The 22,633-nt window shown below is 29.7% G+C and overlaps 1 protein-coding gene across 3 annotated transcripts in view; it reads right to left on the reverse strand.

Moving 5' to 3' along the window:
* Positions 1-22,633, reverse strand: part of fra (neogenin protein frazzled) — a 180,336-nt gene that overhangs the window by 62,687 nt on the left and 95,016 nt on the right. For all 3 annotated transcript variants that reach the window (XM_080173991.1, XM_080173992.1, XM_080173990.1), the window contains exons 8-11: positions 17,284-17,358; positions 16,907-17,062; positions 16,600-16,758; positions 8,134-8,260 (exon numbers count right to left, since the gene is read on the reverse strand). In XM_080173991.1, the coding sequence (XP_080030117.1) occupies positions 8,134-8,260; positions 16,600-16,758; positions 16,907-17,062; positions 17,284-17,358 (517 nt within the window). The remainder of the gene's footprint in view (positions 1-8,133; positions 8,261-16,599; positions 16,759-16,906; positions 17,063-17,283; positions 17,359-22,633) is intronic.

Consider the following 22,633-nt stretch of genomic DNA (forward strand, 5'->3'; position numbering starts at 1 on the left):
ATATTTATATTTTAGCATTTTTTTTGAATAAATAGCTAATTAAATTGGACATTTTAACTAGATAACTGAGTTAGCTTAAAGCAATTTATGTAAAAATGTAAAAAAAGTAGATAATATTTACTGGACTTTATTTGACACATATAATGCAGCTGTGCTAAAAGCAACATAAAAACCATAAATAATGTATAAAAGCTACGCTTTTACTAAGCTAATAAAGTTTGGATACCAACAATTGGCTAAAATATCCACCCTAAAGTATCATAAGAAAACTTTTAGTAGATTACAAACATTTATATTACCGCAGCTACTCTACTAATTGGGTATGTCTGGACATACGTCGTATGCTTCGAAACTTAAATTACACATATAAAGTATTATGCTTATTAATCAATTAATTATTGATAAAAATTTAGTACAATTATAATTAATTAATATAGCTGCGCTACGTATTGGCATAATTTTTCTTGTTAGCTCTTTCCCTCATGGGTATAATACACAGACAAAATGTATTTTTACTTATGGTTGAAAAATAAAGATCGATTAAAAAAAGATATCTAACCGTTTGTTTGTCTAGTCATACGAATGAAGTTATGATCACCATTATTTCTTAAAACTATTGAAGGTGGAGAATCATCACCCTTCTATGGGCGAACCCAATCGAAAAAAAAACTTATAATAAACTTAATATATACTTTGCTTACAACAGTTAGGGAGTTGAATCCATTTTTATAGAAGCAGAAATATAATCTATGATTATGGTTTGGACCCTCTAAAACTGTAATCTACCTTTCCACTTTCCCCTCTCTTTATGAAGATATCTTCAACGCCGATACGATTTTTGAAATGTAAGATTCTACTTTCCCTTATCTTGGTGAAGATATCTTCAACGCCGATACGATTTTTGAAATGTAAGATTCCACTTTCCCCTATCTTGGTGAAGATATCTTCAACACCGATACGATTTTTGAAATTTAAGATATCTTCACCAAGAGAGACAAAAGTGGAATCTTATATTTCAAAAATCGTATCGGCGTTGAAGATATCTTCACCAAGAGAGGGGAAAGTGGAAGGGTAGATTACAGTTTAAGAGGGTCCAAACCATAATCATAGATTATATTTCTGCTTCTATAAAAATGGATTCAACTCCCTAACTGTACAAGGGAATTTGTATAATTGCAAAGACTTCATCATTTTAAAACTGTAAACATTAATCCTTGGATTTTTTGTAAGAAAATTGTAGAAGATTATTTTATGGGGAAAATGGGGAGAGGAGGGCGGTCAGTTGGTAAGAATAGAAGAATAATGAGTCAATAGAATAGTAACCATTCAAAACAGTCAATCTGATAAGTTATATTTTAGCTAAAATAGACAAATACTCATTTTAGCGTCTATTTAAATAATTTTCTTCAACATACAAAGACGCAACAACATATACTTATAAATTGCGGATAAATTTACAATATTAATATTAAATAACCTCTTACATGATTAAAATTTATAGATAAATACCATGCTTTTAAATTTATTGCTAAGAGGTTGGGATCAAAATAGAATTTTAAACATTCTGAAACAAGAATCAATGGGCAATTGGAGCGAAGCTTTTAGAAATTTTGTAAAGCTTTCTTTATAGTTGTTTAAAATCCTTTACAGGGAAGCTTCTTATATCATATTTTCCCCCTTTTTTTCAAATTTAAAGCATAACTAAGGTTTGAAGAAAAAGAAAAAGCCAATTTTAGGTGTTTAGCCTCTATTATTTATGTTTCGCATACCTAATTATGAATGATTACATGAAAGATAAAACACACAAATTCAAAGTAAGTAGTAAAAATGACAGAAAGGTGGACTTATAAAAAATCTTTTGACTGAAAATAAAGTAATTTTATAAAAAGGGCGGTTAGAGAATTTTAAACATTTATAAAAGCTAAAATACTGGATTTAGAATCGCAGCCAATTTTGAATTTCAAGATTAACAAAAGCGCAGAGCAAAAAAATACAAGTAACAGTATTTTCGGATTTAAAGTTTACTGTTGGTGTTACTATTGCTACGCTACTTATGAAAAAAAATATTATGTTTTTATAGAAACATCGTAATGTTTATATAGTAGGGGGGGGGGGGGGGCTAACCCCTGCTTTGTATTATCTTAATGAGACATAAAAACTATTATATCACAACATTACAACATGCTATAATGAACATCAAAACATTACAAAATAAAAATATATTTAGTGCTTCTTAAAAGTGTATTAAAATATAAAAGAAAAGCCTAAAAAATGAAATAGTGTAAAATATATATCTAAAAGTTATATAAGGGGGGGGGGGGAAGTTTTGACACATTTGCGTAAACAGGGAGTATAGGCTTTATCTTTGGACTAAAAGGATAGGTTATTAGGGATAAAATCATTCTTATATGATGCATTTTCCCAAGTTTTAAGATTTTTTGGATAGGCCTCCAGGTTCCGGAGCTCCAGGCCTCCAGGTCCTCTCTGTACAGGTAAAAATGAAAAAAAAAATTTTTTTTTGAAGAGTTAGAAGTCAACTTATGAAACAAAATATGCGTTTTTTTCTTCAAATATGTGAATAACATTCAAAAATATGCATATTTTGTTTCATAGGTTGACTTCTAACTCTTCAAAAAAAAATTATTTTTTTAATTTTTACCTGTACAGAGAGGACCTGGAGGCCTGGAGCTCCGGAACCTGGAGGCCTATCCAAAAAATCTTAAAACTTGGGAAAATGCATCATATAAGAATGATTTTATCCCTAATAACCTATCCTTTTAGTCCAAAGATAAAGCCTATACTCCCTGTTTACGCAAATGTGTCAAAACTTCCCCCCCCCCCCTTATATAACTTTTAGATATATATTTTACACTATTTCATTTTTTAGGCTTTTCTTTTATATTTTAATACACTTTTAAGAAGCACTAAATATATTTTTATTTTGTAATGTTTTGATGTTCATTATAGCATGTTGTAATGTTGTGATATAATAGTTTTTATGTCTCATTAAGATAATACAAAGCAGGGGTTAGCCCCCCCCCCCCCCCCCTACTATATAAACATTACGATGTTTCTATAAAAACATAATATTTTTTTTCATAAGTAGCGTAGCAATAGTAACACCAACAGTAAACTTTAAATCCGAAAATACTGTTACTTGTATTTTTTTGCTCTGCGCTTTTGTTAATCTTGAAATTCAAAATTGGCTGCGATTCTAAATCCAGTATTTTAGCTTTTATAAATGTTTAAAATTCTCTAACCGCCCTTTTTATAAAATTACTTTATTTTCAGTCAAAAGATTTTCTATAAGTCCACCTTTCTGTCATTTTTACTACTTACTTTGAATTTGTGTGTTTTATCTTTCATGTAATCATTCATAATTAGGTATGCGAAACATAAATAATAGAGGCTAAACACCTAAAATTGGCTTTTTCTTTTTCTTCAAACCTTAGTTATGCTTTAAATTTGAAAAAAAGGGGGAAAATATGATATAAGAAGCTTCCCTGTAAAGGATTTTAAACAACTATAAAGAAAGCTTTACAAAATTTCTAAAAGCTTCGCTCCAATTGCCCATTGATTCTTGTTTCAGAATGTTTAAAATTCTATTTTGATCCCAACCTCTTAGCAATAAATTTAAAAGCATGGTATTTATCTATAAATTTTAATCATGTAAGAGGTTATTTAATATTAATATTGTAAATTTATCCGCAATTTATAAGTATATGTTGTTGCGTCTTTGTATGTTGAAGAAAATTATTTAAATAGACGCTAAAATGAGTATTTGTCTATTTTAGCTAAAATATAACTTATCAGATTGACTGTTTTGAATGGTTACTATTCTATTGACTCATTATTCTTCTATTCTTACCAACTGACCGCCCTCCTCTCCCCATTTTCCCCATAAAATAATCTTCTACAATTTTCTTACAAAAAATCCAAGGATTAATGTTTACAGTTTTAAAATGATGAAGTCTTTGCAATTATACAAATTCCCTTGTACAGTTAGGGAGTTGAATCCATTTTTATAGAAGCAGAAATATAATCTATGATTATGGTTTGGACCCTCTTAAACTGTAATCTACCCTTCCACTTTCCCCTCTCTTGGTGAAGATATCTTCAACGCCGATACGATTTTTGAAATATAAGATTCCACTTTTGTCTCTCTTGGTGAAGATATCTTAAATTTCAAAAATCGTATCGGTGTTGAAGATATCTTCACCAAGATAGGGGAAAGTGGAATCTTACATTTCAAAAATCGTATCGGCGTTGAAGATATCTTCACCAAGATAAGGGAAAGTAGAATCTTACATTTCAAAAATCGTATCGGCGTTGAAGATATCTTCATAAAGAGAGGGGAAAGTGGAAAGGTAGATTACAGTTTTAGAGGGTCCAAACCATAATCATAGATTATATTTCTGCTTCTATAAAAATGGATTCAACTCCCTAACTGTTGTAAGCAAAGTATATATTAAGTTTATTATAAGTTTTTTTTTCGATTGGGTTCGCCCATAGAAGGGTGATGATTCTCCACCTTCAATAGTTTTAAGAAATAATGGTGATCATAACTTCATTCGTATGACTAGACAAACAAACGGTTAGATATCTTTTTTTAATCGATCTTTATTTTTCAACCATAAGTAAAAATACATTTTGTCTGTGTATTATACCCATGAGGGAAAGAGCTAACAAGAAAAATTATGCCAATACGTAGCGCAGCTATATTAATTAATTATAATTGTACTAAATTTTTATCAATAATTAATTGATTAATAAGCATAATACTTTATATGTGTAATTTAAGTTTCGAAGCATACGACGTATGTCCAGACATACCCAATTAGTAGAGTAGCTGCGGTAATATAAATGTTTGTAATCTACTAAAAGTTTTCTTATGATACTTTAGGGTGGATATTTCAGCCAATTGTTGGTATCCAAACTTTATTAGCTTTTATTAGCGTAGCTTTTATACATTATGCTGCTTTTAGCACAGTTGCATTATATGTGTCAAATAAAGTCCAGTAAATATTATGTACTTTTTTCAAATTCTTAACATTTTTACATAAATTGCTTTACGCTAACTCAACTATCTAGTTAAAATGTCCAATTTAATTAGCTATTAATCAAAAAAAAATTGTAAAAAATATAAATATAAAATTTGTCATTTAATTTTAAAGCATTACTGCTTAATATTTATCTATATTTCCTGCTGTGCAACATATCTACCTAATTATCCTTGTTAATATGTAATTTTAGGAAACCACTTCACTTAATATTTTTTAAATAAATAATTTTCTTGGAGGGGAGGGACAATGCCAGAAAACATGTTTTGCCTTCAAAATTAAGAAACTATAAAAGCTAAAATTTCACAGAACTGACATATACTGTAATCATTATTAATCTTTCAGTGCCCTATCCCTTACTTCCGTGATAGTGATACTTTTAGTTTGAAAAGAACCAGAAAATAAAAATAATGCATCACCACTTGAAATGACAAACTTGTCCAATTTTCCTGAATGTCAAAATTTAAACTATTATTTTTTTTGTCAACAGACCACTTCAGTAATTTTGTACTATAAAGGTTTAACCTACCTATGAAACAAAATATGCATATTTTTGAATGTTATTCACATATTTGAAGAAAAAAACGCATATTTTGTTTCATAAGTTGACTTCTAACTCTTCAAAAAAAAATTTTTTTTTTCATTTTTACCTGTACAGAGAGGACCTGGAGGCCTGGAGCTCCGGAACCTGGAGGCCTATCCAAAAAATCTTAAAACTTGGGAAAATTCATCATATAAGAATGATTTTATCCCTAATAACCTATACTCTCAGTCCAAAGATAAAGCCCATACTCCCTGTTTACGCAAATGTGTCAAAACTTCCCCCCCCTTGATAATATTAATCAATTAACACCTACAATGAAAAATATTTGTATATTATCTCATTAAATTCTTAGCAATCTTTATTGATTTGAAACTACCCCAACAAATTAGGAGATACTTTAATTAATAATTGATTTATAAGTAAGATTTTTTACCACATTTTAATCCATTGTGCAATGATTCCCACATGGTCAAAAAGAGGGAAAAGTAGGAGCTCTGCCCATCAAAAATAAATTATTTATAAAAGATACCACTGCCAGGGATAAAAAGGACTAGGTTAACTAAATTAATTAACATCTCTAGGATAATTTAAAAATACTAAAAGCAAAAATTTTCATATAAATGTACAAGGGGAAAATTAATTGATAGTCCATTAACATAATATTTTAGAAAAGAGGGTATGATATGATTTTTCTCTGCCATTGACATTATCCCTGTATCCCTGATAACACCCCATCAAACATGAATTATTTCTAGGGATCTTAACCAGCAAGATTAGTACAACAAGTTTAGGTTCACTTTTATATCATGCCAATTAGTACAAAGTAGAATTTTATTTGTCTGTCTGTCTATTCGTTAGTATGTCAGGTTTAAACAAAAGATCTTAGCAACCACTGGACCCATTTTGTTCTAATAAAAGACGCTCCCTCCCAATCCAATAGAAAAATTGATAGGTGGGGATACAACTAGTATTTTAAAAAGAATGATTAAAAATAAGTAAAAAGTCGAATTGAAATTTCCTTTAAAGTCATGCTATCTCATCTACCATTAGAGTGATGTTTAAAACATTTGGTATAAATGTTATGAAAAATAGATAAAAGTTAGAAATCCAAATTGACCTTTTGACTGCAAATCATTATCCTCATGTAAAAGTTACAGGATGTCTGTCTGTGTGTACCGAAGGATCTTACTATCCACTTAACCGATATGGTTCTCCTTTACAATAACAATTTTTTATAGGTCTAGAAAAAATGACCTCATAATTTTTTTTTCCTTTTTAAAACCTAGTGGGGAGGATCGACACGTCAACCCCCCCCCTTCCACTTTAGAGGCTTCTAGAGGCGTATCCGCTTGTGTTGACATAAAGTTCCAATCAATCATGTCTTTTTACCTTAAAAAAAATTCATAAATAATTGGTAACTTATTTCTCTTACCAATTTTATTTTTCTTAATTGCTGTCTCTGTTACCCCAGTTATCTGATTTTATGACTCCCTTTAATAAAATGTTAGCCACGCCCCTAATTTGTAAATGTCTAATCCCCCCATCCCCCGAAAAAAACATAATCAATTAAAGATACCGGAAAAGCTATTCCTTGATTAGTTTTGTCCAAATGTTTGTCTCGACGTTAGTTTAATCGATTTTATTTGGATGTTGCATCAGATTTTCATTTTCAGATTTAATAGTGATAATCTGGCTAAAATAACGATACCCCCCATTCACTCCCTTTACATCATCCCTACTGGATGAACGAAGTGTCAAATATGAGATCCATGTTAGCATCCTAAATTTTTGACAAATTTTCCTTTTCAATATATCCACGTATATTCTATATCTGTTAGTTACAAATCAATATATAATCTACGTTTTCATTTAAAAACTTTGAAATTAAAAAATATGGAATAATAACTCACTGAAGAAAATGTCATATTAATTGATTTATTGACAATGTCAATTATTACCAATGCGCTATTTCTCTACATAATAGTCCTGGTTTAATATGCAATTTTTTTAAACATTGAAAAATTATAAAAACAACCTCAAATACATAAACATGCCATAAATCAATAAAAATGCTCCGTAAAAAAAATAAAACAAAAAACACAAAATAATCAATAATTATGTATTGTATACAAAAAAAGATACATTCTAAATTTACTAATATCACGAAATATTTTATTAAACGGACAATGCCCGATGAAAAATTCCCGACAGGTTTTTACCCATTCAAAAAAACTTGAATTTCTAAAATCTCGCTTGATTAACCTCATTTAACTTATCTAACCCTTCTATACATAGAAGGAGGGGACATTGGGCTGTTTATTACACTAGTCCCCAAAGTTTCATTCTATCATTTTCTTTTTCGTTGTCTTGACAACTTTGGGGACTTTTCTTGAATTTTGATTGTTTGTCCAAACGTTTCAACCTCTAATTGTAATCTACAAACGGGGTGATCTTGTGAATCATTCTTGGGGATGTACATTAATTCATCGACCATTGTCTAATCCCTGATCATTGATTTTAATAACTCACCTTTAGACTGAATATTAAGAATGGTATGTGCGTGTGTGCTTCCCACAGGGTTAGTAGCCAGGCACTGGTACACCCCCGCGTCAGAGCTAACCAACCCAAGGATCTTCAAACTGTCGCCGTTTACGAACTAGAAAAGAAAATAATGTATAATATTTTTTAAAAATGCAACATTAAAAACCAATCAAAGCAAAAAGCAATGTCGAACATAAGGTACTAAAAATGTTCGCACCCACCCACCACAAAACTTTTTTTTGGTCTGCTCCTTTTATAGTTCAGAACGTTTTTTTAATCCTAAATACAATGGTAAAAATTTTGCAGCTCCTGAAAGGTTTAATTTCCCCCTACCTTTCTACCCCTATTGTAAATCTGTATGTTTTGATTCGAAAAAGTAATATATGAATGTAAGACTGAAAACTAGAACCAATTCATTAATGGATTACCTAATCAAATACGTACACAGATAAAGACATAATTTCTCTTAAACAAATAGTTAGTAAGTAACAAGGATCATTATTTGACAAAACTTTTGATTTTGAAAGATTTTTATGGAAAGGTAAATATATGTTACATTTATCTTTCACCCAAATTGACATTCATTAATTGTCCAGTTATTGAGACTAGGGACATTTATTTATTAGTGGAGGATTTATTTTTAAAACTTTGTGTATACCATTAATTTAGTTTGTTAAAGTTTGAAAATTGAATGCCTTTTTATCCAAAATATTACCATATTATCATAATTGATTTAAAAAAATAATATAATTAAAAAATTACTTTTTTTGTATATGTTTATGAAAATACCCATCTATTCTTCATTTATTTACATAATAGAATTGTTTAATACGTGTATTTCAAAATCCAGAGATAGAGAGATATGGTAATGGACAATAAAAAAACTTTTTCTGAAAAAAATCATTTACAGATGTGAAATGATATCAATGGTAACTAATAGTTTGGGAGAAAGAGTTGTAGATTAATTTAAGCGCCATTGTTTATTCCCTCCCCTGAAATTTCCAAATCCCAAGATACCGGGAATTATTTTGTTTCATTTGTATAATCAAATTAACAAATTAAACTGATTACTGAGCATAAAAACTCAATATTTGTTAAGGAGGAGAGGGGGAGTATATATAGCACTTATCCGTAATCTTTTAGTAATAAGCAATAATTTATCAATAACATCAATTTATTACTTAAGAACATTTTTACTTTATTCTTTTAAGTGTATTTAAAACCATCAACAAACTACTAACATAATCTACAATTATGTTAAAGATCTTTTAGTGAAAATTGGAAAGACATGCCCTATTTATAAAGTAACTACACATTTACAAAAATAACTTTTCTATTTATAGCTTTTGGTATTAAGAATAGCAAAAAGTGAAATTCTGATCAAAGCATCCATTGCTATGCATTAAAACATAATAGAAATATAATATGCTCACATATATTAGACAATGATGTTTTAAACATACATAATTTGGTTCTATCCATTCATAATACATAAGCTTGTAGAGGGTGACAACAACCCCTTAATTTTGTAGGGTTGCCTTCAAATTTTTATTCCTTTTAAGGCACCACACACAAAACCCTGTGCACGCCACTGTTTTAATATCTTGTTAATCGAAGAGGTGAAATTAAGAATAGAGGGAATGCCTTCATCGATTAACAGACATTGCAGGACTCAGAAACAAAGTTTTGTAATTAAAAAGTTGGTTGTCCCTTATGAATGGGTCAATAGTATTAAAAACTAAAGGTCTAGAGAAGAAATACTTTGATGAAACAACTCAAAGTATACTCTATTATTTTCTGCATTATTCCCCTCCTATATATTTCCAATCTTTTTATTTAAACTACCATTTCATTTTTCCCCTTTTCTCATACTAGTTGATGTATATTCATTTTAAGGTCCCACAAATTTTGCTATTAGTAAATTTTGGAAACTGCATTTAAGTTCAGTTAATGCTGCATAATATTTCAAACCCTATAATTTTAATTTTAATTAAAAAATATTAATGTTAAGAATATTCTTTTGATATGGATGAATTAGATTTCGGGAAGCTTTTTTATGCAAGTGGGACGGTTTATTTACTACAACGTGGCAAATTCGATGGCTACTATTTACTTCTAATGTATTTAAGTAACATCCCTCTAACCCCTTAAAAAAATGGCATTTAAAGTCAAATTGAAACGAAACAAGTCTTATCATGTTTATAAGTAGCGTAACAAAAGTAGGCAATCAAATGTAAGATATAAGAAATTGTAATTTAGGATTGTTTTCGGCAGCAGTTAAAATATGACGATTTTACTGAGGCTTAATCGCGGCTAACGCTAACGACTGCCAAGCAGTTCTGACAACTGTATCATTGATATGATTGTATGTTTGAATCATATTATAATACAATGTAGTAATATAAAGTCAAAACATTACAACCATATCAAAACTCTAAGAAAGGGATACACATTATAGAAACAATAACTGATAGTTATCCTTATGATCAACTAACAGGATCTCGCTAACCGCTGAACCGGTATGGTTCTCCTTTACACAGTAGCTTCTTATAGTTCCTTGAAAAGTTTGTAATTATCTTAGGGGAGGGTACCACATATAAAAAAAATTAAAAATGGGGGAATGATCCCCCCCCGGAAAAAAAACCTACCCTAAACATTTTTTTACTTTTTTTCTTTAAATTTTATCTTTGGGTTAGCGAATGCAACTCCCTCCTATATAAGTGCCCCTAGACGCCCTAGCCGCTAGTTTCCAAATTTTGACTGCATAACTCTATTAATAATTTAGAAAAAGGCAAATTTATTTCCAATGTTCCTATCCCCTTAACCCTACAGATAATGCAAGTATGTCAGTATTAGCATATCAAAATATCAAATTATAATATTATGCATCTTAACATTTATATAGGATATGCAATTTTTGACATCTAAGCTTTTCTATTATTTGCCGTTTTTTTAAGGACATCTACTTTACAGTTAACATTTTTAAAGAGCTAAGTTTTAGAATTTTTGCACGAAATATAAGAAAATATTGCATATATATCAGCATTTTCATAATTCGCAGAAAAAGACAATAGGACAAAATTACCAATGAAGATAACCAAAAAGAATAAAAATTGGATTAAAAGTGCTAATTTTAACCAAGCAATCAATAAATAATAATTTTTAAGGTAACGAATAAGAAAAAAAATTATGAGACTTTGGGTACCAGTTATTTATAGCCCTGTGTCTCTTCCGCCCTGATTATGTTTCATCCAAGATCAAGCACAAAACTGTCAGATTCAACAGGGATATTTTTTATGGATGCTGTCAATCTTGTTTAAAAGCCTACACAAATATACTTATAATATGACTTTTTGTGAGTATTTTTCCCCCGATATGGGTTTATATAAATAGGTATACAAGAATAGGACAATAGCAGAAACTTCTTTTTCTTATGGAGCTTTTATAGAGGATACAAAGCCAAAACTCCATCATATTTAAGGTAAAAAAACCAGTAAATTGTTGCATAGTAATACATAACATAAAAAGATCTTCAGTCAAATTTGGAAAAAAAATGTCGAAAAAATCTAAACTATATGTCTGCCAGACGGATGTACGGACATTTTCTACTTATAGAGCAGCATTATTATTGGTATATGGATTAAGGGATTATGAAAATCAACAATTCCAGTAAAAAAAATGATTATTCCCGTCATTTTTATTGACAAATTATTTTTCCCATGTATTGTAAAAAGTCAATATTCGGCGAGGAGAATAAAATATTTTTCCCCTCTTAAATGGCAATTAAATTGCTATTTGTAAATAATCTACATCACTTTCCTCTCCAAATATTTGCAGATTTTCAAAACAAAAAAATAGAGGGGAGCTGAGGATTAAACCCTTCCCCCCCCCCCCCTCACCAAATGCACACTAAAAGACGAAAAAACATATATTTCAATAATTTACAATCAAAATGAAGCATTTTATATCAAAATTTAATGTCTTATTAGGCATATTAACTATTTTATTAAGTGAAAATGTCAATCTGAATATATTTTTAAGAGAGCAAAACATTGTCTATAAATTTGACTGCTACATATAGGGCTAACCCTCACCAAATAGTAAAAAAGTGTAATACAAATAAAAAGAGTAAACATTACTCTATAACCAATAGATAATACAAAATAGAGGACTACTCAATACAAATAAAGAGTAAACATTACTCTATAACCAATAGATAAAATAGAGGACTACTCAATATAAACAGAAATAGTAAACACTACTCTATAACCAATAGATAATACAAAATAGAGGACTACTCAATACAAATAAATAGTAAACATTACTCTATAACCAATAGATAATACAAAATAGAGGACTACTCAATACAAATAAAGAGTAAACATTACTCTATAACCAATAGATAATACAAAATAGAGGACTACTCAATACAAATAAAGAGTAAACATTACTTTATAACCAATGCAATAGATAATACAAAATAGAGGGCTACTCAATACAAATAAAGAGTAAACATTACTCTATAACCAATAGATAATGTAAAATAGAGGGTTACCCAATATAAACAGAAATAGTAAACACTACTCTATAACCAATAGATAATACAAAATAGAGGACTACTCAATACAAATAAAGAGTAAACATTACTCTATAACCAATAGATAATACAAAATAGAGGACTACTCAATACAAATAAAGAGTAAACATTACTCTATAACCAATAGATAATGTAAAATAGAGGACTACTCAATACAAATAAAAAGAGTAAACATTACTCTATAACCAATAGATAATACAAAATAGAGGACTACTCAATACAAATAAAGAGAAAACATTATTCTATAACCAATAGATAATACAAAATAGAGGACTACTCAATACAAATAAAGAGTAAACATTACTCTAAAACCAATAGATAATACAAAATAGAGGACTAATCAATACAAATAAAAAGAGTAAACATTACTCTAAAACCAATAGATAATACAAAATAGAGGACTACTCAATACAAATAAAGAGTAAACATTATTCTATAGCCAATACAGCATGACCCTCGAAAAAGTATTTTTAAGCATCTGCAGCCCTTATTTCTCAATGAATTATAAAAAAATGCATATGTCCTTGTTCTCCATAGTATTCCACAAAAGTAGATATAAAAATATTTTTTTTACCTCCATTAACACCGGAGATTTTTAGAGCTAAAGTTTTGAAAAAGTGACTGAGGAAAAATTAAGCAAAATTAAGGTAGAAATCCTTTTATTTTTGTTACTAGCAGAAACTTTATACAAAAATGAAATAAAAAATTTAGTTTTTGAGTAAAAAGCATTTTTTTACACATATTTTTTGAGTCTTTTTAGTTTAATGATATTTTGAAAAACTTACTTATTAGGCAAAATTGTTTAAGATTAAAAAACCAAATAAATCTTTATGAATATATCAGGAAAATTGTTTTTGTTTTACAATCCTAACTTTAATAACAAAAAAGTTATAAAGAAAATAAAATTAAAACATAATGATTTTTTTGTCTAAAAAGCTTAATTAACCCACTATTAAATTATTGAGATGTCAGAAAAGTAGGCGGAGCAACTGTCATAATTAATCCTTTTCTCAAATAAGGGTTAATAAATAACCTAAAATTTGCAAATAATCAATTCATTCAGTAGTATTTTTTGCCATTAAAAATTTATATTTTTTGGTGGAATAAAAAAGAAATAATTAGTTAACTTGTTTTTCTTTGTGTATCATTATTCAGTTGCCAGAAAAACATAATATAACCATCCAAAAAATAAGAGAAACAAAAAAAAATTCTTTTTCTCAGTCACTTTTTCAAAACTTTAGCTCTAAAAATCTCCGGTGTTAATGGAGGTAAAAAAAATATTTTTATATCTACTTATGTGGAATACTATGGAGAACAAGGACATAAGCATTTTTTTAAAATTCATTGAGAAATAAGGGCTGCAGATGCTTAAAAATACTTTTTCGAGGGTCATGCTGTAGATAATACAAAATAGAGGACAACTCAATACAAATAAAGAGTAAACATTATTCTATAACCAATAAATAATAAAAAATAGAGGACTACTCAATACAAATAAAGAGTAAACATTACTCTATAACCAATAGATAATACAAAATAGAGGACTACTCAATACAAATAAAGAATAAACATTATTCTATAACCAATAGATAATACAAAATAGAGGACTACTCAATACAAATAAAGAGTAAACATTATTCTATGACCAATAGATAATACAAAATAGAGGACTACTCAATACAAATTAAGAGTAAACATTATTCTAAACCCATAGATAATGTAAAATAGAGGTTTACTCAATATAAACAGAAATAGTAAACAATTCTCTATAACCAATAGATAATATAAAATAGAGGGTTGATCTATACAATAAAGGGAGTAAATTTAACTCTATAACCGATCGATATTAGAATATAAATATAGACCATGATAATAAAAAATGTAAACCTAACTCTTATGGCAATAGATATTTGAGAATTTTCACAAAGTTTCATCTATTCTTAAAGAAATATGCCTTTAAAAACAATCAACTAATGAACTGAAAATTATATTATTTCTATCTGATCTTCTATTCCTCTAGCTCTAAATTTCCATCATAATTTTGTAAAGTAAAAAGTGGTTCTCATATACACTAAAAGGAAAGAAATTGAAAGATACAAATCTATATCTTTTTCTTAAAAACTTTTATATTTTTTTTTACATTTTTTCACTTGTGGCTCCATTCTTAGCCTCAAGAAAAGAGGGCGGGGGTTGTGGGATAGGTTAACACTCCCCCCGTCCCCCCCGAACACCCTACTATATTTTTCTTGGTTAAAATTTTTGTAGGTTGATATTGATGATAATCTCTGGGCTTTAATTCTTAGAAGGGGGAGGGGTTTATTTACCCATTATTAGAAAACAGTCAAGCGCTTTACGAGATCTTAATACCTACACACATATTTATACATTTGTATGTATTTCAAATATCTTTAAAAGTATTTTAGAAAACCATAAAATTTTAATACATTTTTCAACAAAAACACTTCTGTTGTAAAAATGTTTGAAAAATATAAGAAAGGAAATAAATATGTAGTTCCATTGTACTGGGATAAAAGTAAGAATGGTTTAATCAAGGACAAGATGTGCATAAGTAGCGCAGCATTAAGATGCTAACAATTTCTTTAAGGAGGAATAGTTATTTATCGCATCATGTTAAGCCATATAAAAAACATAAGAGTAAACCTAGTTTTGTTTGCCCCGAGGGGCAGAAGGCCCGAGCTAAGGTACAGGTATTAATTTTATGATTTTTATTATAATATTCGTAGAAAATATCTACAATAGATATGCAAAAATTTTCAGTATGGCTGAGAACCGGTTTAAGTCAAGCAGACTGGAATATTCTTTAAAAATGACTTTCTTTACGCTAATCCGTAACCCAAAGAGCTAGGAAGGTAACGTTGGGCTGTTTATTACAATAGTTCTAATAATAAGTTTTATAATAACGTTTTCTTATTAGTTGGCCTAACAACTTTAGGGATTTCTATTTTATTTTGATTAGTTGTGAGTCCTAAAGTTTCAACCATAAATTGTAATCTAAAGAGGGGTAATTTTATGTATCATCATTGGGGATGATCATCAATTTATCAGCCATTGTCTTATCTCTTTAGATCCCTGCTCAAGTATAGTGTAGCTGCGCATCTACTAGGTTTGACAGGAAACTTAGAATTTGAAGTCAGACTTTTACTCAGAGACCTTTCAGGGCGAACAAACTAAAAAGAAATAAAAAGGATTCTGTAGACAAAGATAAAAAGTTCTAGGCAAAATCCTTTTTGTCACAAAATAACATCCACAACCCCGTCTTTTGTATAACCTTCTGCCTTTAGAAGTTTAAAACCCTGCAGGGCACCAAATGTATTGTATTTTCTTCAACTACCATATTCTTAAATTTTGACAGATTTTTAAAAATTTACAACTAAATATTACAGCTTGTGACACCAGTTTTTAAATTTGGGGAGGGGGGGGGAAGATATCATATTCATGATAATATGGGGGATCTCCCCAATTTCTGACATATCATGTCAACAAAATCATACTCATCTTTCTTCTTCCTGAAGATTGAACAGCCTTCAGGTTTAGTACAATAGTTTCATAAAATATAGGTTAAAAATAGAAAGGTTAAAATCAAGTTTTACAGTTCTTTTATTTTCTATCAAAACTTCCAGGGAGGTAGGGGACTTTTATTGAATTTTGATTGATTGGTTCAAACGTTTCAACCACTAACTGTAATCTACAGAAGGGGCAATTTTGTGTATCATTATTGAGGATGTACATCAATTTATCTACCAATGTCTTATCCCTTTAGATCCCTGCAAAACTTCATAACTAGAGTATGTTCATTTTCACCAAACTAATGATTAAATGTTTAATAATTAGTCTACCTGAAAATAATCACTTTCAATGATGATATCTCCATTTTTGTACCATTTAACAACAGGCTCTGGATGCCCCGTTCCTTTACACTCCAACAGAATGTCGTCTTTCTCAAATGCTGAAACTTGTTTTGGCGGCTTTTGCAACAAAGATGGCAGAACTTGGACCTATAAAAATATAATAGTTAAATATTTCTTTTAAACAGAGAAAGAGAGAGAGAAAGAAAGAGATAGAGACAGATAGACAAACATATTGACAGACAGATAAATGGATAGAAAGACAAACAGTTGGAGAGAACAATCACTGAAAGTCTACCTGAACTTCAATACTGGAGTCCACGACCTCTTCGCTGTTCTCAGCCCTGCAGATGTAGCTGCCCTCATCCTCCAGGCTGACCACAGGTATGGACAGGGACCCGTTACCAATTCTTGAGTACCTCGTGCCAGCACCTGTCTCTAGGTCTTTTCCATCCTGTTAAAAAACATAACTCATTAAATATAAAATTTTAACACTTTTATAAATAGCATAAACTTGTAATTATCATAGAGGAAGTTTTTAAATTCCTAATGACAAATTGAATTTTTTTCTTTTGTTTAGTATTCAATGAATCAAATTCCATCAAGAATTAATATATATATATAACAAATAAGAGAACAAAATTTAATACTTTAAAATAATGATAAAATTTCTACCTTCAGCCAGCTAATAGTTGGTTGGGGATTTCCGTTGGCCACGCATTCCAGAAAAGCAGAGGTTCCAGACAACACCTGAATTTAAAATAATTGACGTTTTATGATAGTGATATGTTGATATAAGCACATCATCTCTGAAAAGGACATGTTTACCCTATCCCCAAAAACTATAAGAACCCTTATTTAACCCCCCCCCCCCCCCCCGAAATAAAAGGCTAAAACGTCATCATTTAACTCTGATCTCCCCCCCCCCCTCCAAAAAATATTTGGCGTTTTTACCTTGCAACCGACGAGCTACGCTTTTTAGGTAAGCTCCATTAAAATTATACGGTATCACTAGACTAGAGTCTAATAATGTTAACTAAGAAACTGGCAATTTTTTGGTATTTTTACATTTTTTTCTGTTAAAATCTTCTTTTTAGTACAACAAACATATACTGCAAGAGATGTAATTTACCTTTACCATCGGATCTTCAATAGGACAAAGAAATCTAAATGGCACTTATTGTGTAAAGAATTTGTTTGTGTGTATATCTGTGTGGTGTGGTGTGTGTGTTGTGAGTGTGTGTGTATGTGTGTGTGTGTGACTGTGCTTTAAGGGTATTTCTATTGTTAAAGAAAGAAACTAAGCAATCTCAAAATCAAATACTTATAGAATATTTTATTTAAAATCATTTAAATTATTTTTTTTTACTTAATTGATGTTTTGACGAGCCCCGTAGGACTTGCATCCTGCAAGGTTAGGTCCTACTGGGACTGAAAATAAGTTAAAAATTAATTGGTTTGTTGAAGAGTATGAGAGGGATAATGATTCAAATCGATTTAAATCTCCCAAAATCTGTCCCTATATTAATGGGTGTCGTCCAGGGTTTTTTTTCTTTAGCAAACCCAACCCTGTTTTAAGTAAGTATATGTATGAGGGGGGGGGGGAGGGAGAAGTAAGTATAAGTATGTGTAAAAATAATTAATCTTACCACAAAATAAAACCTTTTCTGTTTCGTGATTGGGACAATACCCACCTTTTTACTAAACTTTTTGCCAATATTTTTTGTTAGGATTGTGACGGTTCTTTTTATATTAGTGCAGTAATAACATTTTTGATGAAAAAAAAATGTATGCATATGGTCAAGAAAAAAGTTATTAAGGCACTATTAGTAAGCAAATTCTAAATGATCCTTAGGAACCGACGGACGTTTAGTCAACACAATTATATAGATCTACGATTTAATTAAAATTAAATTCTAAAAAGAATTGATACTTAGTTAGCTATTGTATCAATTTATATTAGTTGATTTTTGTTTGCATTTAATGTCTACTTTTCGCTCTAATATACTATTTCATTTGTTAATAACCCAATAATTTAACGTAACACCACCCTTAAAATTTAAATTGGCAAAAGTTTTTCTCCTTTTCTCCCTTCGTGAATCTTTGTGAATGCCACTGATTACAGCCTTCGGATTTTTCTTTGAATAAATAAAATATCCGTAGCGGCCCTAGTATTAATGCTTAATAGTTTTGACCCATAAAGTTTTCTCTGTGTAAAGGAGAAAGATATGGAAACTGACACCTACAGCACAGCTTTAACTTTTTACTGGCGTTTTCAAAATCAAGCATATTTGCTTTTATACAAATATTATTAAGGGTCATTTTAAGAATGTTAGCTTGATTAAATAAGAAGGACAATTATGTCGAGGAGAATTGCAACACCAAATAGCTAAAAATAATTTGATTTGTGAAATTTTTACGTGTAATTACTTGTCAAGACTAACAGACAGACAGACATACATGGTAAAACGGCATTTCCCATGTGGTTATTAGTAAGATTGTAAGGATATACTTTTTTGTTTCATACATTTATGGTAGAAAATATGTAAAACCTTTGATTTATTATAATTCTTATGGTAAAAATTTGAAGAAAAACATAAGGTTGTACTTAATGGTGAATGTTTTTTTCTAGCATCGCGGCTACTCTATAGATTCATATTAACGTAAGTTAGTTTTAAACTAGAGAAAAATGAAATAAAAAAAAACAGAATAAGAAGTTTTCTATATACAAATAGTTTAAATCTGTATATTAAACATTAACGAACTTACATTTTAAGACTTTACTATAAATATGATGCGTTATGCATTGCTCATAAAATTTAACATAATAAACACAATACCAAAAATTAATTTTTTCTCGATTATACCGAATTGTTACAAGAATCGGCATAAATGAATTAATACAAAGAAAAGCTTTGCTTTTACAACAACAAAAAATTATGTTAACACCTCACTGTGTTTGTATTTGAAACCCTAGAAAGTTTAACAAGAAATATTGAAATGTATTTTCCGATTAGAATAATCTATCTGTCAGCGACACACTGCTTTTTGTCTTGAACTTTTTCAATATAGGGAGGATTAAGGCGTCAAATTTTAAGGATTTTAAAATTATACATATATTTAACTTTTCGATTCAATTAAAAACATAAAAAAAAATATTGAAACGAGGGAATATTTTGTTCATGTTTGTATAATAAAATTAAGATAATCTAAATGTAATAATAAAATACGGTTCCATTGGAATTCAGCCCACATGGGATTCAACCCACGGAATTCAGCCCAGCGGGATTCAACCCAACGGTATTCAGCCCACACGGGATTCAACCCACGGTATTCAGCCCAAACGAGACTCAACCCACGGAATTCAGTCCATATGTGACTCAACCCACGGTATTCAGTCCATACGGGACTCAACCCACGGAATTCAGTCCATACGGGACTCAACCCATGGAATTCAGTCCACACGGGATTCAACCCAATATATATATAAAATTCTCAGTCTTAAAAAATATTTTTTTTCAAATTTGAGAACAAAATTTTTAAAAATAATTTTTTTCTCTATGTTTTTTAAAGCATATTTTATAAGAAAATTTCTTTAAAAAATATTCATTAACTTTTTTCAAAACCTAAAAAAAATTTTTTGTCTAAAAATTTTGTTCTCAAAGAAGTTGTATCAACTTTTTTGCTTTTTATTTAAGATAGCTAGCCGGTCCTTTCAGTAAGTAGTAGATGTAAAATTTTTCATAGAATTCAGATATGCAATCGGTTTTTTTTGTAGACCTCTTATTTTTTAAGTAATTTAAGTTTTTTAAAAAAATAATTAAGTCGGTTTTAAGGTACTAAAACGCAACAAGATAAAAGAAGAAAATGGCCAGTATGAACAAAAATAGTAAGATCTTTAATTTGACACCTTACGTTTAAAATTCTGTTGAGTAATTATTGAAAAAATCTATTTTTTTAACCTCGGTTTAATAAAAACTTTAGACCTAAATATTTTCTCAAACAGACATAAAAAACATGGGTTCATATATACCTTTAGAATCAGAAAAATATTACGAATCTATTCTAAGCAAAATTGAAAAAGTTTTATAAAACTATAATAAAAAAAATAAGTTTATTTTAAGAATCATAATTTTCGGCTTTAAAGGGTTAGCTTAAACCAAACCTGAAAAAAACCTAAACAAAAGACAATGCAATGTAGCAGATATTTTTTAAACACAAGAAACAATAATGTATTTTTAACTGCATTGTTTTGAAGTTTATAAACAGACTGATGCATATTTGTTCATAATTTTTCATTCTTTACATGTTCTTTAATATCACTATATTTATTGTAGTATCTATTGTATATATTGTATGAACGTTCTCCTTTTTTTCTGGCAATTCTATAGGTTAATTTTATAGATTAAGCTTCCCGATTCGTCAATTTTTGCGATTTGTGATTGGCTAGTTTAGTAGTTACAATTCTTAAAATAACTTTTTTATTTTTTCTATTTTTTATTACAATTTTTTTAAACTTTTTCAATTTTGCTTACAATGGATTCATATCATTTTTCTCATTCTAATGGTATATATGAACCCATATTTTTTATGTCTGTATGAGAAAATATTTAGGTTTAATGTTTTGATTAAACCGAGGTTAAAAAAATAGATTTTTTCAACAATTACTCAACAGAACTTTAAAAGTAAGGTGTCAAATTAAAGATCTTACTATTTTTGTTTATACTGGCTATTTTCTTCTTTTATTTTGTTGCGTTTTAGTACCTTAAAACCGACTTAATTATTTTTTTAAAAAACTTAAATTACTTAAAAAATAAGAGGTCTACAAAAAAACCGATTGCATATCTGAATTCTATGAAAAATTTTACATCTACTACTTACTGAAAGGACCGGCTAGCTATCTTAAATAAAAAGCAAAAAAGTTGATACAACTTCTTTAAAATTAATTTTTTAAACTATTAATTTTATATATATATTGGGCTGAATCCCGTGTGGACTGAATTCCATGGGTTGAATCCCGTATGGACTGAATTCCGTGGGTTGAGTCCCGAATGGACTGAATTCCGTGGGTTGAATCCCGTGTGGGCTGAATTCCGTGGGTTGAGTCCCGTATGGACTGAATTCCGTGGGTTGAATCCCGTGTGGGCTGAATTCCGTGGGTTGAGTCCCGTGTGGGCTGAATTCCGTGTGGGCTGAATCCTGTTGGGTTGAATCCCGCTGGGCTGAATTCCGTGGGTTGAATCCCGTGTGGACTGAATTCCAATGGAACCATAAAATACATAAGTATATTACAAGCGAGTTTTTTTTATAGGTTAGAAATAAAGTGTTTAATACTGTCTGACTGTCGGACGGATAAACAGACGGAAAGAGTAGCAATCCTTCTCAAAACATGATTTTTTATAACGGGAAAATTATCAACTTTGCATTTTTTCTTGTTTACGTTTTCAAATTTAAAACTAAGAAGAGTTTTACGGTGTGTACTCATTTCCGCATAAAATCATACCTCCATTATGTTAAATACTCAAAAAAGCCACAAAAGTAATTAAATAGAAGAAGGTGCTTTATCAGGGAGGGAGGGCACATTGGGCTGTCTATTACTCTACGCCCAAACGTTTTACATTTACGTTTTTTTATTAATTGGCTTAACAACTTTGAATTTTGATTGGTTGGTTTATTAAGTTGAGTGTCTAAATGTTTCAACCACAAATTGTAATTTACTGAAAGGGTTATTTTGTGTAACATCATTGAGGATGTACATTGTACATCACTTTATCGGCCATTGTTTTACTCCTTGAGATCTCAGGAAAGCGTTTTTTTCCGCGGTGGTGTTAATATGCGATTCTGCTGATTCAATAACCTGTGTGGGAATAAGGGCACACCAAGTTTTAAGGCCATGTTTATGTTATACATGTTTAACATATATACACTGATTTAGAAATGTATTATAAAAATTTAAATTATTAATGGATGCACCACTAGAACTTTAACAATAAAACGACTAAAAGACTTAAATCCAGAAATCAAA

This window comes from Acartia tonsa, chromosome 10 (assembly GCF_053477335.1).
Source record: "Acartia tonsa isolate MP-2025a chromosome 10, ASM5347733v1, whole genome shotgun sequence".
Taxonomy (NCBI): Eukaryota; Metazoa; Arthropoda; class Copepoda; order Calanoida; family Acartiidae; genus Acartia; species Acartia tonsa.